At 44.7% G+C, this 19,848-nt stretch overlaps 1 protein-coding gene across 1 annotated transcript; it reads left to right on the top strand.

Annotated features, from left to right (window-relative positions):
- The first annotated feature begins 99 nt into the window (after positions 1 to 99).
- gpr176 (G protein-coupled receptor 176) lies at positions 100 to 13,716 on the top strand. Its single transcript, XM_063222279.1, has 4 exons — positions 100 to 171; positions 566 to 1,143; positions 7,198 to 7,462; positions 10,068 to 13,716. Exons 2-4 carry the CDS (start codon positions 897 to 899, stop codon positions 11,521 to 11,523), a joined length of 1,968 nt encoding a protein of 655 aa, XP_063078349.1. The 5' UTR covers positions 100 to 171; positions 566 to 896; the 3' UTR covers positions 11,524 to 13,716.
- The last annotated feature ends 6,132 nt before the right edge of the window (positions 13,717 to 19,848 follow it).

Raw genomic sequence — 19,848 nt, 5'->3', positions numbered from 1 at the left:
TTATCTCCAAAAGCAGTCCTTTCTTCAGCGCTTTCCACTTTTTCACACGCAGTTGCGCGCGGTCAAAGACGCCTTGACTGGACATTATGCCCTTTTTGTGACGTGGAACAGCATTTCTGGCTATTTTTCCTTGAGGAAAACAGGACTCCTCACTCCAGGAACAAGCTTTGGGTGAGGTAGCCTAAACGTTTACTGTTTATAAAAACAGTCGTGATAGCATGACTATTAGCCCACTCTGCGATGATGGAGAGGGATAGGTAGATGCCTAGTGAGATGTGAGTTGTGGCATATGGATATCACACTGTGTATTAGCATAGGATGTCCTACCACTACCACAAGGATATTGAAACGGCTTATGTATTTTCAGAAGAATGGTTTCAACGAATGAAAGCCTAGTTGGTGCTCATTGTTACAGCTCGAGAAACCGGGTTATGTGGTGGCGATAGGCACAAAGCACCTATCAAAAGATTAAGTTGGGATATCGTGTGTGTGTGTGTGTGTGTGTGGGGGGGGGGGGGTCTCTACTCGCCTGTTGTTAATTTAGTGTATGGTTGTTGTTTTACAGGGAAGCTGGGCGCCGATGTAAAGGATCATGGACATTACATTCTGGCATCAGCTGTCAAAACGGGCAGTTTCATTCACCCGTATCTTGTTTTGCGCAGCAATTGGCGGTGACAGCATGTCGACGCCGAAGGTGTCGCCAGTCTGCTGAGGGCGTTTCTCAAGCACGAGATTGCATTCAAGCCATGCTTGGACCTCTGAAAGGAGCATCACAACCAGTGCGGACGTGTATAAACCATATTTGGCACAGCGCGGTGTTAGTAGCCGGTACCAGAAAACTCAGAACAGCAGTCACATCTGAACATTTTTAGGATGTGAAGCAATCATCCAAACCGATGGGAAAGATGGATGTGGACAACTTTGGGAGTTGGCTCTCGTTTTTTGGAAATGGGACAGGTAACCTAACCGCTGCTGCCAGTATTCAGCTGAAAAATCAGACCAGCACGGTTCTGGTGGATCCGTGGGAAGAGAACCACTCAACTGAAGTGACGCGTTTGGAAAACGTTTATTTCATCCAGGAGCAAACCTACAGAGACTTTACCACCGCCGCCCAGATCCTCATCCTCATCGGGTCACTACTGGGTAAGGGGAACAGCGGCTACATAATTGCAACATACATGTGTTAAATTCATCATTCAGTTCTCAGGTTCACGAGTAGCCTAAGACAGAGGGCACCTATGCTGTCATGTTATGTAGCCTACTACATCCAGTGTGTGTGTGTGTGTGTGTGTGTGTGTGTGTGTGTGTGTGTGTGTGTGTGTGTGTGTGTGTGTGTGTGTGTACACGACATATGTTCAGTTGTTCAGATTCAGATATGTGTCACTTTTCACACTAAATGGACAAATTGTTTAATTACAGTGGCCTACATTTGGGGGGTATCATCCTCCTGCTCAAAATCTCAACAGGTCACCTGGTAATACCACTGCTACTAATGCCACTGAAAGTGACATGGATTGGCATTCACATCCAAATATGCCATTGTTTGCAACAGATTTATGGATTAGGATTTGCTATAGCCTACTGTAGATGCTTACGTAATGTCCTTTTATTTTGGCAAAGTGTTCATTTTCCTTTCAAGTCTTTCGGAGAACGCCATGAATTTGTAAAGACCCGGCATATTCTGCTAGATGAACATCAAAATAGCAATAGGCCTATGTATATTTATTATGCTCCTGTATGATCAAAGGCCACAGGTTATTGCAACTGAAAGATGAAAACTCAAAAATCAATTAGTTTAGCTTGTGTTTTTGTCTTTGTGATATTGACACTCAACTGGTGTTTATGCAACTGAGGTGATCCTGTTCTAGTTCGCCACTTGGGGCTCAAACCTGCCACCTGTCAGCCAACGCTCCAGTTCGGGCATGGGAGGCACAGCACAGTACCGCTGAGCTAAAGGTCCAACCTGATAGTTCAGCACTACCGATACAAGGCTATGGGAAAAAAGTTAACCAACATTCTATGCAGAACTCTGCTAGTTGGTATCACAATGGCAATAAAGCAAGAGTCACACCTACCACTGCTAAGATAGCCTACTGCAACATTCAAATCTGTTCTGGAAATAGCCTGCGCCAATGTCAACTTTATAGTCCAACTACTACGGTTTGTCAAAACTGCACTCTATGAGGGCTATAATTAAGGCACTCTGATTTCAACACCTGGCTTTACCAAGTGTCATTCATCACAGAATTAGATTTTGGAGTAGGCCTTTGCACTTTGCCTCAAGTCACTTTTGCCGTTTGCTACTTTTGTGCCTGCATTAGATAAGACAGTAGAGAGAAGACTGGAAATTGTTGGGAGAGAGACAGTGTTGGGATGGGAAATGACTCAAATTTCAACCAGCGTTCCCATAGACAATGTGCCCATAAATAGTACGGCCTATTACGCCACTGAGCCCCTATTTTGCCACAACAGTTAACCAGTAAACGGGGTCATGAGGTGCTGACGACATTTCCCATAAACAGTCACGTCGTGATTTACAAGAAAGCTTTTTTTAGTGAAGGTTGGCTATATTTGGCTCCCATTTGAAATGGGAAAATAAGAGCGCTGGGTTTGTGGGTTATTTCTGTTGAGCTTTGGATGACGTGCTCATTTAAATGGCAGAAAAAAATGCCTTTATTGGCTCTGTCAAGGAAGCTCTCAGCCTCATACAGAGTCTTCTTTTGAGAGGCCTGCGTCACCGGTTAGCCACAGATGTGGGAATATTGGAAAACAAAGTTAGCAGCCTATTAAGCTGGCCTGTTGAATGGTGGACTAACAAAAATCACATTTGGAACCACCTGGGGAAGTCAGTCATAAGCCTTGAGCTCTCTCTCTCTCTCTCTCTCTCTCTCTCTCTCTCTCTCTCTCTCTCTCTCTCTCTCTCTCTCACTCTCTCTCTCTCTCTCACACACACACACACACACACACACACACACACACACACACACACACACACACACACACACACACACACACGTGCATACACACACAAGTGCATACACATGCACATGCACATAAACACGTTGTGTTTACTTCCCCCCAAGCATCCTGAATAACATCTTTTCACTGCAATTCACAGAAGTGCGAAATCAACTTTGACTCCATCAAATGTGACACTTTTCCCCCTGGGAAACCAGCACCACCATGCTGACTTCTAACCTAAGCCCTCCAATTACCTGCATCAAGGAGGAGGGTACGTTTTCACCTTCACTTGGTTGGTTTCATCATTTAAAAACACTCTAATGTGGATGATGGATGATGGACAGATTTTGATGACACTTACAGGAGTTAGTATCTGGTGAACTTAAAACTGATTTGTTTTTAGTATTTAGATCACCTATAGATTCACATAGTTCTCAGTATTAGGATGAGCCTGAGTATGTTGTGCCTAAATTCCAGTTTGAAACTGTTCGGACAGCCAAAATAAACCCATAAGAACTGACAACTACATGTTGGACACAGGCCCTTCCAGAACAGCATTCAACTCAACCTCTGAAGTGTGATCCCCCTGAAGAGACTCCACAATGTATCAGGACGTATTAGCATTTACACCGGATGAGGAAAAGGGGTTTTTGATGATGCACTGGCTGTTGCTTTCCACCAGATGCTACAGTATGTGCAGATTGCCAAGACACCTCTTTGAACTCACCATGTCTTGGTGGGGTGTCAAACTCAAATTGACAGTGGACCAAAATAAAAAAATCCAGGACAAAGTCATGGACTCGAACCAAATTTATTTTCTAAAAAATGGGCTAAAATGTTTCTGACAAAAATACTATTTTTTTTAAGCATTGAATAGCTTCTTCGAGACTTCAACTCGCACATTCTGGTACATTTTTTAAAAAATAACTTAAAAAAGACAAAGCGTTTCCATTGAATTTTCTCAGTTTCGTTTTGCGAGACATATGAGTCTTGAGGTCCAGTCACAATGAACCGTCATACTTCATTCGTTTTCTGTGATTGGTTAACATGCACTGAATAAGCTCACTTTCAATAGCCTAATACTGGGCAATAGAAATACAAAGTGATGCTGGAGTCGATCGATATTCACTTTTTTGCAAAACAATGTGTTCCCTGGAGTGGTCATCTATTGTCTTCATCTGCACACCACTGATTGAGTTTCAGCCCCTCAATTGTACTCTGACCTCCACTCAGAGAATTGCACCCGACAGAGCTTCCTCAATTCAAGGAAGACATTAGCACTGAGGAGAGAGAGAGAGAGAGAGAGAGAGAGAGACTTGAGAGACTTGAGAGAGACCTGAGAGATTGAGTTCCTAGTAATGAGAGTGAAATAAATAGAATTTGAGATGGACAGAACATCCTGACACATTCTCTGACCTTCCCTCTTCGTGAAAATAGGTATTGGGGAGGTTCTACTGCAGCTCGGGATTTTAAAACCCTTTCAGCAGATGGGAAATAATGACATGTCTTCGTGCGGTGCTTGTCGGGTGGCATGGAAGAGGAAAATGGTTCAGTTAAGTAAGGTGATGTTGAAGCGGTCAGCGTGACATTAGGAGTGGGGACACCATAACCACCTTCTTTTACAACCACACACTGTTTTTTTATTTCATATTGTGTGTGTGTGTGTGTGTGTGTGTGTCTGTCTGTCTGTCTGTCTGTCTGTCTGTCTGTCTGTCTGTCTGTCTGTACGTGTGATGTCTCCAAGGACATGGCTTACGTGTGTATGTGCATATGTGTGCTATGTTGCACTCAGGCAAGGACATCCTGTACATTTGTGTGTGTGTGTGTGTGTGTGTGTGTGTGTGTGTGTGTGTGTGTGTGTGTGTGTGTGTGTGTGTGTGTGTGTGTGTGTGTGTGTACATTTGAGTGCACCTGTTGTGTGTGTGTCTGTGTGTGCATGTCTGTCTCACACAAATAGGTTTGACCTCCCTTCCTGAAAAGCCTCTTGTTTGCGCTCAAAAAGATGGTTTTATGTCAGACATCACTGTCCTGCTGATACGGTGAAAGCCTTTTCTGTAGGTCTTCACATCAGGGCAAATGGATATTGCTCTTCCGCTGCCCCTTTTTCCAGGTGTGCGTCATCTCAAGAAGCGCTGGGTTACTCTATAGGTTTTTTGTGTTGCTTGCTATATAGGTTCTTGTGTCGGATATTGTGTACTGTAGGTCTCCATATGCTTAGGGTACCTCAGTCATGGAGGAGAATGGGGGGAGAGTAGCCCACTAGCTAGCCTCTTAGTGCAGATGGGGTCGCCAGCGGGCCTATTCACTGTTGAAAATACTCAACTACATGATAACAACATTGCTATGACATTACCGAGAGCCTTAAGTAACAGATTAAGACATAGCCATTACAATTTTGGTGACAGTAAGGTTATAACATAGGCTCTGCACAAAGGGATTAATTACTCCTCTCACCGATCTGGTAGGTTGGAAATCAAACCCTTAGACTACAAGCCTGTTAACCATGTTAACTAAATGCAACAAAGTTTTGTTTTGATGCTACTCTCTGTAGCCTCTTAGTGCAGATGGGGTTGCTGGTGGGCCTATTCACTATTTGCTGAAAATACTCAACTACATCACATTGCCATGACATTACCGAGAGCTTTAAGTAACAGATTAAGGCACATCCAGTATAATGTTGGTGTCAGTGACAGTAAGGTTATAACAAAGGCTCTGCACAAAGGGGTTAATTACTCCTCCCACCGACCTGGTAGGTTGGAATTCAATCCCTAAAAGGTGATGGTAGACATGGCAGCTTTTTTGAGCAATGTTGCCCGGCAACGTCATGATAAGCTATTCATTTTCTGATGGAAGGGTTGAAAAATGCTGTCTATGGCTTATCCAAGTTCTCTTAGAAATTTATGTGATGAACAATCTAAACATCATTCTGCAAAGTCGTTGCCGGGGCACGTTGGTCATAAAGTTGCCCTGTGTATCATCAGCTTTAGGCTACAAGCCTGTTAACCATGTTAACTAAATCCAACAAGATTGTGTTTAATTCATTCAATTCAACTCTCTTTAATGAATCCACCACATCTCAACACAGCGATGTTGAATACCTCTAAATTAAGTGTGGGATTAATCCATCCTAACAGTGTTGGCTAAGCCCAAGGTTTTGTTTAATACATTCAATGCAACTTTTTAAAACGAATACATCCTAACTGTGGAATTCTTTCAACACAACTGTGTTGAATGCCTCTAAATTAACCCAGTTTCATAAAACTGGTCAACATAACCAGAGATGTATCAAGTAGAAGTAGAAGTACTTAAATATGTAATTACAATGCTAGTATTATGATATTACAAAGTAGAACTTATGTAATACCATGCCACTATACATCTCTAACAGTACTTCTGCTTCTAGTTTGTACAATTTTTTTTTCAGTGTAGGATGTTGCGTAGGTTGCTGTATATTTCCCTGGGTGTGTTGTCAACACAGAACAATGCCAGTGGATACCTTGCATACATACAGCTTCACCATTTGTCCAATGTTGATGATTTTGCTAATCATCTCCCTCTCTTCCTCTCCCCATTTTTCCAACGGTGTCTCTCAAACTCCTCTTTTCATTCTTCTTTGTCTCTCTGTGTCTATCACTCACTCTGTCTCCTTATTATGTCTTATTCTTTGTATCTCTCTTTATTTCTTTCTTTTGCCCTTCTCTTCATTCATCTCTGCATCTCCCTTTCCGTATATCTCCCTCTGTCATTATTTGTCTGTATCTCTCTCTATCTGCCTGCCTCTGTCCCTCTTTCTTTTTGTCCTTCTCTCTCCTCCCTATCACAACTGTTTTTAATGTCTCTCCGTCCATCCTGCTTCTCTTCTCTTATTTCCCCCTCTCTCCCTCCTCCCCTTTGCAACTCCTTCTATCCATCTTTATTTCCCCCTTATTTCCCTCCGTCCTCTCTCCATCCTTCATCCTCGCTTATCTCCCTCCCTCCTCTTTCTTTATTTCCCTTTTCCTCCACCCTCTGCATCCATCCTCCATCCCCCATTCTCTCTCTTTTTCAACTCCTTTTCTCCCTCCCTCTTTCTGCATATTCCCCTCTCCTCCATTCTCCCTCCCCACTCCTCCCCCTCCCTCTCCCTTTTTTGTATGTCCATCTCTGCTCCATTCTTCCCCTCATCATTCCTTCCCTCACCACTCTCTCCACCTCTTTCTACAACCTCACCCGCCCCCCACCCATACCCATCGCCAGCCAACGCAGCGGTACTCTGGTGCACCTGCTACACCAATGTCTTCAAGTCGGCCACGGGCCGCTTCATCCAGAACCTGGCGTGCGCGGGCATCTGTGCCACGTTGGTGTGCGTGCCCTACGACGTGGCGCTGGGTGGCGGCGGCGGTGCCAGTCCTCGGTGTTGCGCGTGGCTCCGCGCCGTCTTCTTCTGCAAGGCCATCAAGTTCCTGCACAAGGTCTTCTGCTCTGCCACCGTGCTCAGTTTTGCTGCCATCGCACTGGACAGGTGGGTGGAGTGTGTGGACAGAGGTCGAGTGTGTGGCCAGAGGGGGCCAAAGTACAAGTATAAATACATGTATGGTGTATTACAACATCAGCACATGAAATTATATAGTCGTTACACCAGTTACTCCATTGTACCCTATGAGGTGGCTATTCGTTGTTGTTAAAAAAAACAACGTAAAAACCTAAAAGGAAAAACCCCAAATTTGATCCAACCAGCGCAGAATCAGCTACATCGCTCTATAGTAATTGTAGACCAGCTATTCAGTGTGAAGTAGCTTGAATCGGAAGGAAACTATGGCAGGTTTTGTTTTTTACTTCTACTTTTACTATGCCCACCTCTGGAAGTGGTTAATGTTTTGACCAAGGTGAAGTGTGTGGACAGAGATGATGATGTGTGTACACATTTAGGTGGTGTATGTGCATGTTGGTTTTCTGCTCAGCAGCAATGTTGCTATTGTGCTGGATATGTGAGTGGCATATGTGGTCCAGGGTAATGTGTGGACAGAGGTGGAGTGTGGACTGGTGGAGAGGGACGGTGATGTGAATGTCTGATGCATGTGATGTTGTGTGCTTGACGCAACCTTCAGGCAACCCAAAACTTCAGGCAGACATACAAACAGACAGGCAAACAACATGGCCAGTTAATAAAAGCAAAAAATAACAGCAGCATGAAAGAGGATACATTAGGCAACAAAAGACCCAATGAACTCTATCTATAGCAATATAACTGCATAGTTAGTAATACAGTATACAGTAAATCAAGAAAGACAGAAAAAAACACATTGTGCTGTGTGAAAACGGCTAGATCGGCGCCAGTCAGCAAGTACAGGCCTATTTGTTTTTTTTAACAAATTCATTACATCTGAAAAAAGTCTAAACTCCATACGACCATATTCATACCTGTGAAATCACCCCAACCCCTTAACACACCACTCAGGCACATTGACTAACAATCCACTTTCAGGTGCAAAACCAGTAATAAAAAGTGTGCTTTACTTAATAATAACAGCTTGAAAGAGGCAATCTCCAATATCCATCCTCACACTTTCACCAACCCACCTCTTTAATCATGCCGTACTACCACGGTGGGTCCCTCCCTACAGGGTGTGAAGTGAGTAGTGATCGATTCAGCCGGTGGAGTTAGCCATGTCCAGTCTTCCATTACCGTGCACAGCCAAGTGGCAGCCCGCTGGGAGCGAAGCACTTGCAGCTCCTGCCAGCTTCCCCTTTTATTTCCTCTGGCTTCTATTTCTCAACTCAGGATCCCTTTCCAACCCCAGCATCCGGCTCGAAGGACCCTGCTTCCATAGCAACCGTGTCTGCTACATCCCCTTCATCAGTTCCTTGAATTATTTATTTTATGTTGGGGATCTGAGGAGATTCCCCCCCTCCCCCCCATACACACACACACCTTCCTCAAACACATTTCCGCTTCTACCACACTCCACACATCTCCATCTGTTTACTTGTGTGTGTGTGTGTGTGTGTGTGTGTGTGCGTGTGCGTGTGCGTGTGCGTGTGTGTGTGCGTGTATGTGTGTGTACTTGCACAAGTGTTTTGTATCTGTCACACTTGTGAAGAAGGGTCGATATCGCCGAATGCTATTCTCTGTCTAGCAGAGGAAGTCTCTGACATCTTATTACGTTGGTCGGCTCCTGTACATTATTTGTTAATTCAGCTAATTTCCATTCTCTAGGATTTTCATGGGATCACACACACACACACACACGCACACGCACACGCACACACACACACACACACACACACACACACACACACACACACACACACACACATAAATGCACAGTTGCACACAGTGAGGAACATGCAGGAAAGTGCACTGCAGTCAGCCAGGCAGTTATTTGTTGATCCAGAACATTTTGTTCTCCAAGAGGAACAGAGAGAGTTTTATTTCTAGTCAATGCATTGGGAATTTAGTTGCTATTTTTGAATGGTGTTTTTTTGCTGGTTTTCCCTTGTACCTTTGTTACTTCCTTTTTCCATTGTGCTGCTCCTCATACGCTGAGTGAGAATGCGTTTAGATTTACAGTATGCATTAGAGACTACGGTACTGTATGTGAAGAGCTCTTTTCCAAAATGAGATATATCCATTTTATAGAATGTTGGGAAATTGACATTTTTGTATTGGGCTTTCCATTGAATTGCATTGCATTGTTCTGAAAACATTTGAATGGCAGGCATTCACACATAGATTATAGGACTTCTTAACAGTCAATTCCAATATTAAAATGCAAAAAGTCAAAAATGGTGGATATAGCGTTTTGGAAAAGAGCTCTTCATGTGTAAACGCGTGACCTTTGTATCGTATCTACATACTATCAGCATGTAATATTATGTACTTACACTGTACATACCTAGTCCTAATCCTAAACATAAAGTACAATGCAAGTACATAAACGCACATGCAGTTATACTTGGTTAAAATGTAGCTACCTAATAATTGTAACAGGGAACTCATCTCTACTCTAATAATCTTACTTTTATTTACATTCTCTCTCTCTCTCTCTCTCTCTCTCTCTCTCTCTCTCTCTCTCTCTCTCTCTCTCTCTCTCTCTCTCTCTCTCTCTCTTTCTCTCTGCATCCAGATACTACTCTGTCCTGTACCCACTGGAGCGCAAGATATCGGACACCAAGTCTCGAGACCTGGTCATCTACATCTGGGTGCATGCCACAGTGGCCAGCGTCCCCGTGCTGGTGGTCACCAATGTCACCGACATTTACGCCACCTCCTCCTGCTCCGCTGGCCCCCCCGGCTCCCCTGGCCCCCCCGGCCCCGGTCCTGGCCCAGGACCGGCACCAGGGGTGGCCGGGCCAGGCCCTGGCATGGCTGATGGAGCCGGAGGCCCAGGCCCTTCGCTGGGGCATCTGGTTTACGTGGTGGTCTACAACGTCACCACGGTGATCCTGCCGCTGGCGGCTGTCTTCCTGGCCATGGTGCTGATCCGCAGAGCGCTGAGCGCCAGCCAGAAGAAGAAGGTGATCATCGCGGCGCTGCGCACACCGCAGAACTGCATCTCCATCCCGTACGTGTCGCAGCGCGAGGCCGAGCTGCACGCCACGCTGCTGGCCGCTGTGCTGCTCTTCACGCTCTGCAGCGCCCCCTACGCTGTGCTAGTGGTATACCAGCTGATCGCACCCGCAGGGAGCCTTGGCGGCTCTCCAGGGCTAACACCGGTGACGTCGGCTGCGCCGCCACTGGTGCTGTGGCTGACGGCCGCCTGGGTGCCCAAGCTGTCCCTGCTCACCAACCCGCTGCTGTTTCTCACCGTCAACCGCTCTGCACGGCACTGCCTGGTCGACCTGCTGGCCCGGGCGCACAGGCGCTGCAGCCGGAGGAATGCGGTGGGCTCGGCGGGCCTGGGGGACGGGGATGGCGCCGATGGCGGTGGGGTGGGGGGAGCGGGAGGCGGGGGAGGAGGCGGGATGGGAGGCGAGGCGGCTGCGCGCTCTGGCAGCCAGCTGCTGGAGATGTTCAACATTGGACAACAGCAGATCTTCAGCCAGAGAGAGGAGGATGAGGAGGAGGAGGAGGAGGAGGAGGTGGAGGAGGAGGGGGATGTGAGGCAGGAGATTCCCTCCGTGTGCTCGGTGGGTTCCCATCATCACCACAGGGTGCAGGAGTTGACGGTGGTAGCCGGATCGGCGAGAACTGTGGGGTCTGTGAGCCGGTCTGAGTCGAGCCAGCATTCACACCACCAACACCACCAGCCGCATCAGCACACCGCCCAGGGAGGGACACGGGAATCGGGCCTGCCTCTGCCCAAATCCTCCTCCCCGAGTCTGGCCTGCACCCACTCCTCCCAGGTGGCCCCTGCCACGCCCACAGACCCGGAGGAGGCGTCGTCCCAGTTCGGGTTCGGCCCCTTCGAGCTGCCGCCCCAGTGGCTGCCGGAGACGCGGCACAGCAAGCGCAGGCTGCTGCCGCCGCTAGGCAACACCCCGGAGGAGCTGATCCAGACCAAGCAGCCGCGGCCGCGAACCGAGCGACGCATCAGCCGCAACAACAAGGTCAGCACTTTCCCCCCCACCGTTGACCCCTGACCCCCCAGGGTTCAAGGTCGCGACAAAAGACACACAACGGAGAGAGGCTTTTGCTAATTACCCAATTACGTTCTTGTTCTGAAGAGTTCTGATGAATGCTTATGCCACGTTTGGTGGTACATGAAGAATTAATGAGACAAGACTTTTGACCAGTCGTTGCACTAGACTGGGTCGAGGGTCACGAAAAAGACAAGGAACAGAGTGAGGCATTTGCTAATTACCCAATTAGACATATCTGAACAGTTCAGTCGTGGCACACAAGACTTGGAAGTAAAAACTTGTGCGTTGTCCTTCGTGGTCCTAAACGTTTATTCGAACCGATGCACAAAGAATTGCTTGATATACATCCACAACAGCTAAATCGTAGGCTGCTGCTGGCTCTGTTGGGAAACACACTGGCAGAACTAATCCAGGGGTCCGTTTCTCGATTCTTGTCATTGCTAACCGTCTTAAGACCGTCTTAAGACGTAACACCATTCCCTTGGATTTAGTGGTGAGCGTCGCTGTCGAGAGAGAGATGAGTCGCTCTTACGAAGGACGTCGTTAGCAAAGACGCTTTCCAGAAACGGACCCCTGACCAAGCAACAGCAACAACAAGGTCACTACACCCCCAATCCACCCCACCCTCAACACACACACACACACACACACCGAAACAAAAACTGTGTTGACCCTTGACAGGGTCAAGGTCCTGAAAATAACAAGGGTGATTGTACTAATCACTAGAGCACCTCTGTTGACACTTGAGGGTCAAGAGGCCAGAGAGACAGATACAGAGACAGACAGTTTTCAGGCCAACCAGAATAGTGCCGGTGCCCACACCAGTTACGTTTGGAACTTAAGTGCTTACCTACGCTACGAACCACCCACGTTCCTACCGGTCTCTGACCTTTTCCGTATGTGATCATTTGTTACCTGGATGAAGTTGCTGATCCCCAGTTTGCAGAGAAAAGGTATTTTTTGTTTTTTTCATTGCGAACCAACTTTCTGGTTCCCAAAAGCTCAGACTTGCGGTATGAACACACCAGCAACTTCAAGATGTGATGAAGGCACGGGCACCGACAGGGTTCTAGAGAGTGGTAAACAAACCAATGAGACACCTGCCATGTACAGTATATACACTGTACTTTCCCCTCTGCTTGCACTTAAGGTGATTTCACTAATTATTACTGAAGAAAAGTTCTGATTATTAACAACCAGCTTCTCCAGTTCAGTGGCTGAAACAAACATTTGCTGTGGAACCCAGGATGTCTTTCTCTGGTCACAGAAAGGAAAAACACAAGACCACATCACTGCCTGAGACTTTGTACAAGACACAAGCCAAGTGGAGTGAGTCTCATGTTTTGTGTGCCAACATCATCAAAGTTTGAAATGTACATCGGTGAGGATGTTTTACAGAAACATGTTTCATCTCATGTTCATATCACATGCTGTTTTTGCCGCCCCTTGAGACGTGCATGAGAGTGGTTGCAGGTGGCTCTTTGAATCAAATTCTTACTGAATAGTTTTTTTTAGGACACAATCACACAATAGCACTTTTTATCATCTCAAAACAAGCAATGATTGCCACTCGTCAGTTCTCGTTGTTTGCTACTCGTCGTTGTTTATCGTTCAAAGGTCAATAGCATCATAACCATTCTGTAATCTTCAGTTTTTTCAGAGTCATGTCTGGATTGTACAGTGCAATATTCTCAGTAATGTTTCCTGGAGGAAAATGTCCATAAAATGTTATCTCTACTGTTATTGACATTGTACAGTTTAGCACCTCGAGCCTTAAGCAGACCTGGCTATGCAAGCAAATGGCTGTTAGCATATGCCATATTTGTATTTTTTTTTCAATGGCTCAGTTTTATTTCCTTCCTAAGCATTGTGATCATGACCAAGAATATGATAATAAATATTTCTATTGTCATCATTTCTTTAAGTTCTTTATCTCGCATACAAAAACACATATACATGTGCACGGCGCATGCACATGCACACACACACACACACACACACGCGCGCGCGCACACACAATTCACAGAGGGTTTTTAAATATGTTCCACCACACCAACATGCCATTCCCATCATAGTAGCAAACATACATATTGCAAGCTCTCTATCCTGACAGTTAAGAGTACTAATGATGACAACATCCCAGTCCCCCATGATGCATATGCATTTTCTATTGAGGCATCAGGGTGCTTACAGTACGTGTAAATCTTAATCCGTGTGCCTTGGGGAATTTGCTAATGAAGTCCTGTGTATTTTTAATTAATGAATTCGTATTCTTAATTAAAAGTCACAGAGAATGTATCATTTTGTCCGTTCAAGACTTTGAAGACACCATATTATTACAATAAGTCATACCCTGAATTGATATTAGGACTACAAATGGGTAAAACACGGTGTGCGGTCTACAGAGCTAGCAGGCTGATGTTTGCGTTCATACAGGCGTGAAGAGCTGCATATCTGAATTCAAATATTGGTTTAGCTGTGAGACTGCTGTCCTGTCTTCATCTCCATGTCAAATAAATCAATCCTCATGGTTTATGCATCTGCTGTACATGTCGATTTAGATATAAACAACATACAAATATGCATTGTTTTACAGCGATGGTGCCTAGTAATAAAGAAAAACAAACCTTTCTTTGTACAATGCCACCCTTTTCACTGGTTTCATTTTGAAACTATCATCAGCAGTATATCAAAGAACAGCTATGACCAATCAGAGCCGATGTTGCCAATTGTCAGACTATGTAGTTGTCTAGGGCAGTAGGGCCCCAAAGTGGGGGCCAGGGACCCCTGGGGGGCCGCGAGGTGATGCCAGGGGGGCTGTTGCCAGGAAAAATATTGTGAAATCAACTCAATTATTTTATACATTAAATAACTTAAATATCTCAAATAAACCAAAAATAAGCTAAACAATCCACATGGAATCAGTTTCTTCTTTACAATGTTTATATGTATTTTGCTTTCTATAGTATTTGAATGGGTTTTAGGAATGCACCAATTTCATCGAGTTGTGAAGCCGGTTGCACAGACAGAAATAGTGTGGCACGGCCAATATCAGGGGGGCCTTGACTGGAATCTACCGGTGTATGGGGGCCTTGGCATAGTAAAGTTTGGGAACCCCTGGTCTAGGGCTCCACCAAATTTGCCTATTGTAGGGGGAACCCAACATTCCACCCCACCGTGGTAAATACCAGGGAAAGTAATTCAAAAGGGCCTCCAGTCTATATTTTGCCTAGGGCCACCAAATGGGTACGGCTGCTGTGACCAATCAAAAACACTCGTGAATGCCCATACATTTACTATGCATTGTGGGTCCACAGAACATCATTAGAGTAAAACACTGAAAGAACAATCTGCTTCAGGAGGTTTGCATATGGTTTCTGCAAGTGGCCATCTGGCACATTTGATCAGTTTATCATCTTTTTTTCACTGTAATAGCCCTGTGCTGTCATGACCATGTTTAACAACACTCAATAAGGTAACTGTCAAAGGTGGTTGGGGCTGTCAGGAGTGTGTGTGAGTGCATGTGCGTGTGCGTGCGTGCGTGTGCGTGTCTGCGTGTGCACGTGCGCCTCATCCGTCACCACACAGACTTTTTGGGATGTGCGGTTTGCTTTATGTGCTCTATGTCTGACATCCATTTGTCAGTCTACGTACAGTATGTCTGTATCTGAACGTTCAGATCCAGGATTGGGTCACTCAAATGACATGGGGGAGGTTTTGTCTGATAACATGGCAGGTGAGGGTAGGGGATGAAAGCATTGCAAGTGAGGAATACTGCATATGAAGAGTTTCTTGTCAAAACTATGTATATCCATTTTGGAACATTTTGGGAAATTGGCATTTTTGTATTGGGCATTCCCTTGCATTGCATTGCATTGCAAAATGCATTTTATGGTCTAAAAAAATATGTTCTCAAAATATTTGAATGGCAAGAATTCAAACACAGTAGATGATAGGACTTCCGAACTGTCATTTCCAATAATAAAATGCAAAAGTCAAAAATGGTGGATGCACAATTTTGAAACCAAACACTTCATATACTGTCTGTGTTTCTACTTTGCTGACAGTTGTCAGGGTTTCTTTTACTGTGCCTTTCTACGCTGTGACCATACAGCCTACTTACCACAAATTCTTGATGAAGCAGAAATGAAAATTAGTGACTTTTAATAACATTGACATAGAATGTGAAGTTAGTTCAAGCAGTCGGGAACCAACTCCTGACAGTTGCTGGAAGGGTGGAGGAGGCATCGAAATCAGCTGCCGGTATAGGGAGCATAGAAGAAAGTTAGACCGGATATGTTTTTTAGAAGAGGCATAGGCAGTCTATTGGCTGAGGGAGAAATGATGTGTTAGTGACATAGACGGGGTTCTCAGCTCGGCATCCTGTGATTGGGCGGTAGGTAACCATGAGATGATGCTAATGTGGGAGATACTATATCTTACGGAGAGGGGGAAACGAATTGGTTAGAGGACGTTAGGTGTTGGTAGAAACCTTTGAATCTTAGTGACAGAACTTTCATACTAGCTCCCATTGATTGAGTGGTTCAGAGCAGGGCTGCAGAGAGTTTTGACCCAGCCCAGGACAATGTCACATGAAAGCCCAATTTTGGGCCCTCATTTCTTCCTGGGCCCAGAACAACTGACCTCTTTGCAAAAAAAAAAAAAACCTGTCTTGCACATCATGATTGTGAGTGCGCCGCAGGGTTAGTGAGGGTTAGTGGGACACTTGGTCACTAAGCTGAACAATGTGATCCCCCCAACCGCATAATAAGCCATTCATTGTTAGAGCGGCTGAATGTTACATGTTGGCCATTAGCAGGGATGCAGACAGCTTTGGTCAGGCCCCGGACAAAGTCATCTGAAAGGGCCGCCCACCCAGTACATACAGTGTAATGGGGACCCAATTCTGGGCCCCTTCTCTCTCTGGGCCCGGGACAACTGACCCCTTTTTTCTGTCGGCTTCCCTGGCCATTAGAGAATGTCAACAATAGCGGTAATAGCCCATGTTTCCCATGGCAACAGGAGTGAGCTAGAGCCATTCGTCAATGTGTGCATATGCTCTCTAATTGGTGGTGACATTTAGCATAGAAAATTCTTCCTTACGCTATGTGTGTTGTCATGAAGGAGCTGAGAGAAGGATGAAGGAAAGGAAGGCATAAAAGACATCAGTGAATGGTGGCGTGCTGCCCCTTCACAACTGTTACCTTTTTCATGAATACTTACCACCACCATCAAATTCTAAGTATTCATTATGACTTCGAAAAGTGCACTTTTCATACATGAGAAGGGGGATCTTCGCCATTGTCCACTATTTTTTAAAAACTTACTGTACTTTGGTCATATAAATATTAGTTCATTATTTAGTACATATTCATGAAAATATCTAATTTGTAAGTAGACAGCACAGTTTCAATGGGCAGCAAATTCTAAGTATTCATTATGACTGGAAAAATTGCACTTTTCATACATGAAAAGGCGGATCTTCTCCATGGTCCGCCATTTTGAATTTCCAAAAATAGCCATTTTTAGCTGCAAAAATGACTGTACTTGGACCATACTAGAAAATATTTGTTTCTTACTTCGTAAACTTTCATGTAAAGTTCAAATTTGGCAATTGGCAGCCCAGTTTCAATGAGCAGCATAGTTGCAGTACCTTTTTTGACCATTTCCTGCACAGTGTCCCTTGAAATAACTTTCTCTTATTATTTGTTTCTGGTGCTCTTAAGCCTTTACTGAGGACAGCTGAAGATGGTGACAAGAAATGTGGAGTTGGAGGGAGAGACAGGGATGGGTCAGGAAATGACCTTGGGTCAAACCAGCGTTCCTTAGCCCACTGAGACTTCGCGTCTCCATAAATAGCTATTATTAAAGTCGGAGAAGTGGGTAAACTCTGTTGATTTTACCTCCCACTATATCCTGGATCTTGTGTCAAGTGATCATAGAACGGCTTCCATTATTAGTGCTCAGAGTTAACATGCATGCAATAATTACTGTTGACAATTACCAATATCAAACTTTCAATGTCGTTGTGCTGTGAGACATTGAAAATCACATTATATTTTCTTATTATATGGTGTGACGTCATCGGTCGAATGCTCCATTAATTTCAATGGGGCTCCCCAACGTTCGCACGTCTGTTATTTTTCGATAACGGACGGGTTGGTCTATATCAGACCGCTGTCAATGGCAACAAGACTTTTCACTGCTAAAGCGACTTTTCAACAAGACTCTAATCAGCTGCTGTGATAGGCAACACCTGTTGTCCTGGCTACCTAGCTAGCGGTGTTCCACAACGGCACTGTTTTGTTTTGCGCAGCAACAATCTTTTGACATGAAAAACTGTAATAAACTTAACATTAAATAGGCCTAAAGAAATGTCCCCGCCATGTGTGAATCATTTAAGTATATCCATATAATAAGCGGGTTAACGTTCGGCGAGTCGGTCGCTTTGTGGAATAGCAGCACTTCAGAGAGAACAAGACCCCTCCGCTCCGCGTCGGGGTCTAAAGATTCTCTCTGTCGTGCTGCTATTCCACGGTAGCGACCTTCTCGCCGAACGTTAACCCTTACATAAACAACTACAGGAGCAATGTTGCATTGCAATGCTTGATCACACCATTACCTTAAATACGTCATGCTCTAGACCAGTGTTTCTCAACTGGTGGGTCGCGACCCAAAAGTGGGTCGTGGAGGGGTCATGGGTGGGTCGCGGAGCCTTGGTGTAAAAAAAACGTAATTCTAAAAAATTTTTTACAACTTTTATTTTGATAGGCTAGTGAACTCCGTGTCATCTGTTGTCATAGATACAATCTGAATATTTATGCGAGATAGATAGCGTGCAACCAGTCATTCGAGTCTTGGTTACATTTTGAGAATTGCTAAAAAAATTGGATCGTGACCGAATGAGAGTGAAAAATGGTGGGTCCCAAGACTGTTCCAGTTGAGAACCACTGCTCTAGACATCAGTCCTATATTTCTGAAGAACTAGATTAAGCTTTACTGCTGACAAATAAGAAACAACAATGGGCTTTCTTGGAATTGGGCTAGAGCATGATTGCTACTTGAGGAAGAGTGTTTGTTTTGTTGTGTACCTGGATCATGTTGAAAGCAGATTGTGAGTTCAATTCTTGGCTGCCCTGGAAGCTTTATGTGAGATTTGATGAAGTCATCAAAAAGGGATTGGAGACAGAGGCAGAGCAACACAGAAAAATAGGCCGGCTGACGGCTGTAGAATTATGGGGGGATTTGGTGTGTCATAACCAGGGCCGCTGACAGCTTTGGCCGGGCATTGGACAAAGTCATACAATGTAATGGGCCCCCATTTTCACTGGTCAGGGGACAACAGACCTCTTTCCCCCTCTGTCGACTTCACTGGTTGTGACCTTTGTGGGGTGATTCATATTCAAGGGCGGACTTTAGTTTTGATCTGGACCATGTAGAATTTAGGGAAGCGGGTGACACAACATTTTTTTGTGTGTAATCAAGGGACCATAAGGTATTGTGTCCTTACATTGTTATACATAGGCTATTATTTCCTTATTGTTTCCTTCAAGAGCTGGGGAACACGTGATAGTTGTTTACAACTCATGACTTGGTTTGCCTCATCTACTCTCTGTGGTCGGTGCCCAGTGCTCCCTGAGAAAGGTGACCAGTCATTTTCTTTCACTCTGATGCAATTAAGACGGATATGTACAGCATGTAGACAATGCTCGAGCATTTGGTGTAGAGCAATGTTATGAGTCAGCAGCAGGCTATAGTCAACAGGAACCAGGGATGGAAAACTAATTACATTAATTACATGTTGAGGCAAAATGACATGCCAATAATAAAACAATCTGCCAGAACTGAACTTACGCAGGATTGTGCATGCCATTTTAACCATTTCACTTAGTTCCAATCAAGAGCAATATGTCATTGAGGATAATATTCAAGAAAAAGAAGCTAATTAAAATCAAAGAAGCATTTTTACCCAAAATTATATTTTAAGAGGAGTATTTTTTACTTTTACTGAAATAGATTTTTAGATTCACCAATACTTGAGTAGGACAAAGTAAAGATATGTTTTTCTTCAGTATGATTTTCTGTACTTATTCCACCTCTGATAGGAAGTTTGAGTTTGAATGAGCAGATGTGGTCTGTCTGGTTGTACAAACGTACTGTAGCTACAAAGGCACATGAGATACATGCAGATTGATTGAGATTGATGTGAGATTGTGAAATTTTGGGAGATTGGACAGAATTTATTTAGAGGCTGACAGTAATGTTCAGGCAGCACTGCTTTTACCATGGCTATTTTTACCTACCAGTCCATAAAAACACCACTTG

Source organism: Engraulis encrasicolus, chromosome 18 (genome assembly GCF_034702125.1).
Source record: "Engraulis encrasicolus isolate BLACKSEA-1 chromosome 18, IST_EnEncr_1.0, whole genome shotgun sequence".
Lineage (NCBI taxonomy): Eukaryota > Metazoa > Chordata > Actinopteri > Clupeiformes > Engraulidae > Engraulis > Engraulis encrasicolus.
The sequence above is the reverse complement of the archived record's forward strand: the minus strand, read 5'-3'. Positions and strand labels throughout refer to the sequence as shown.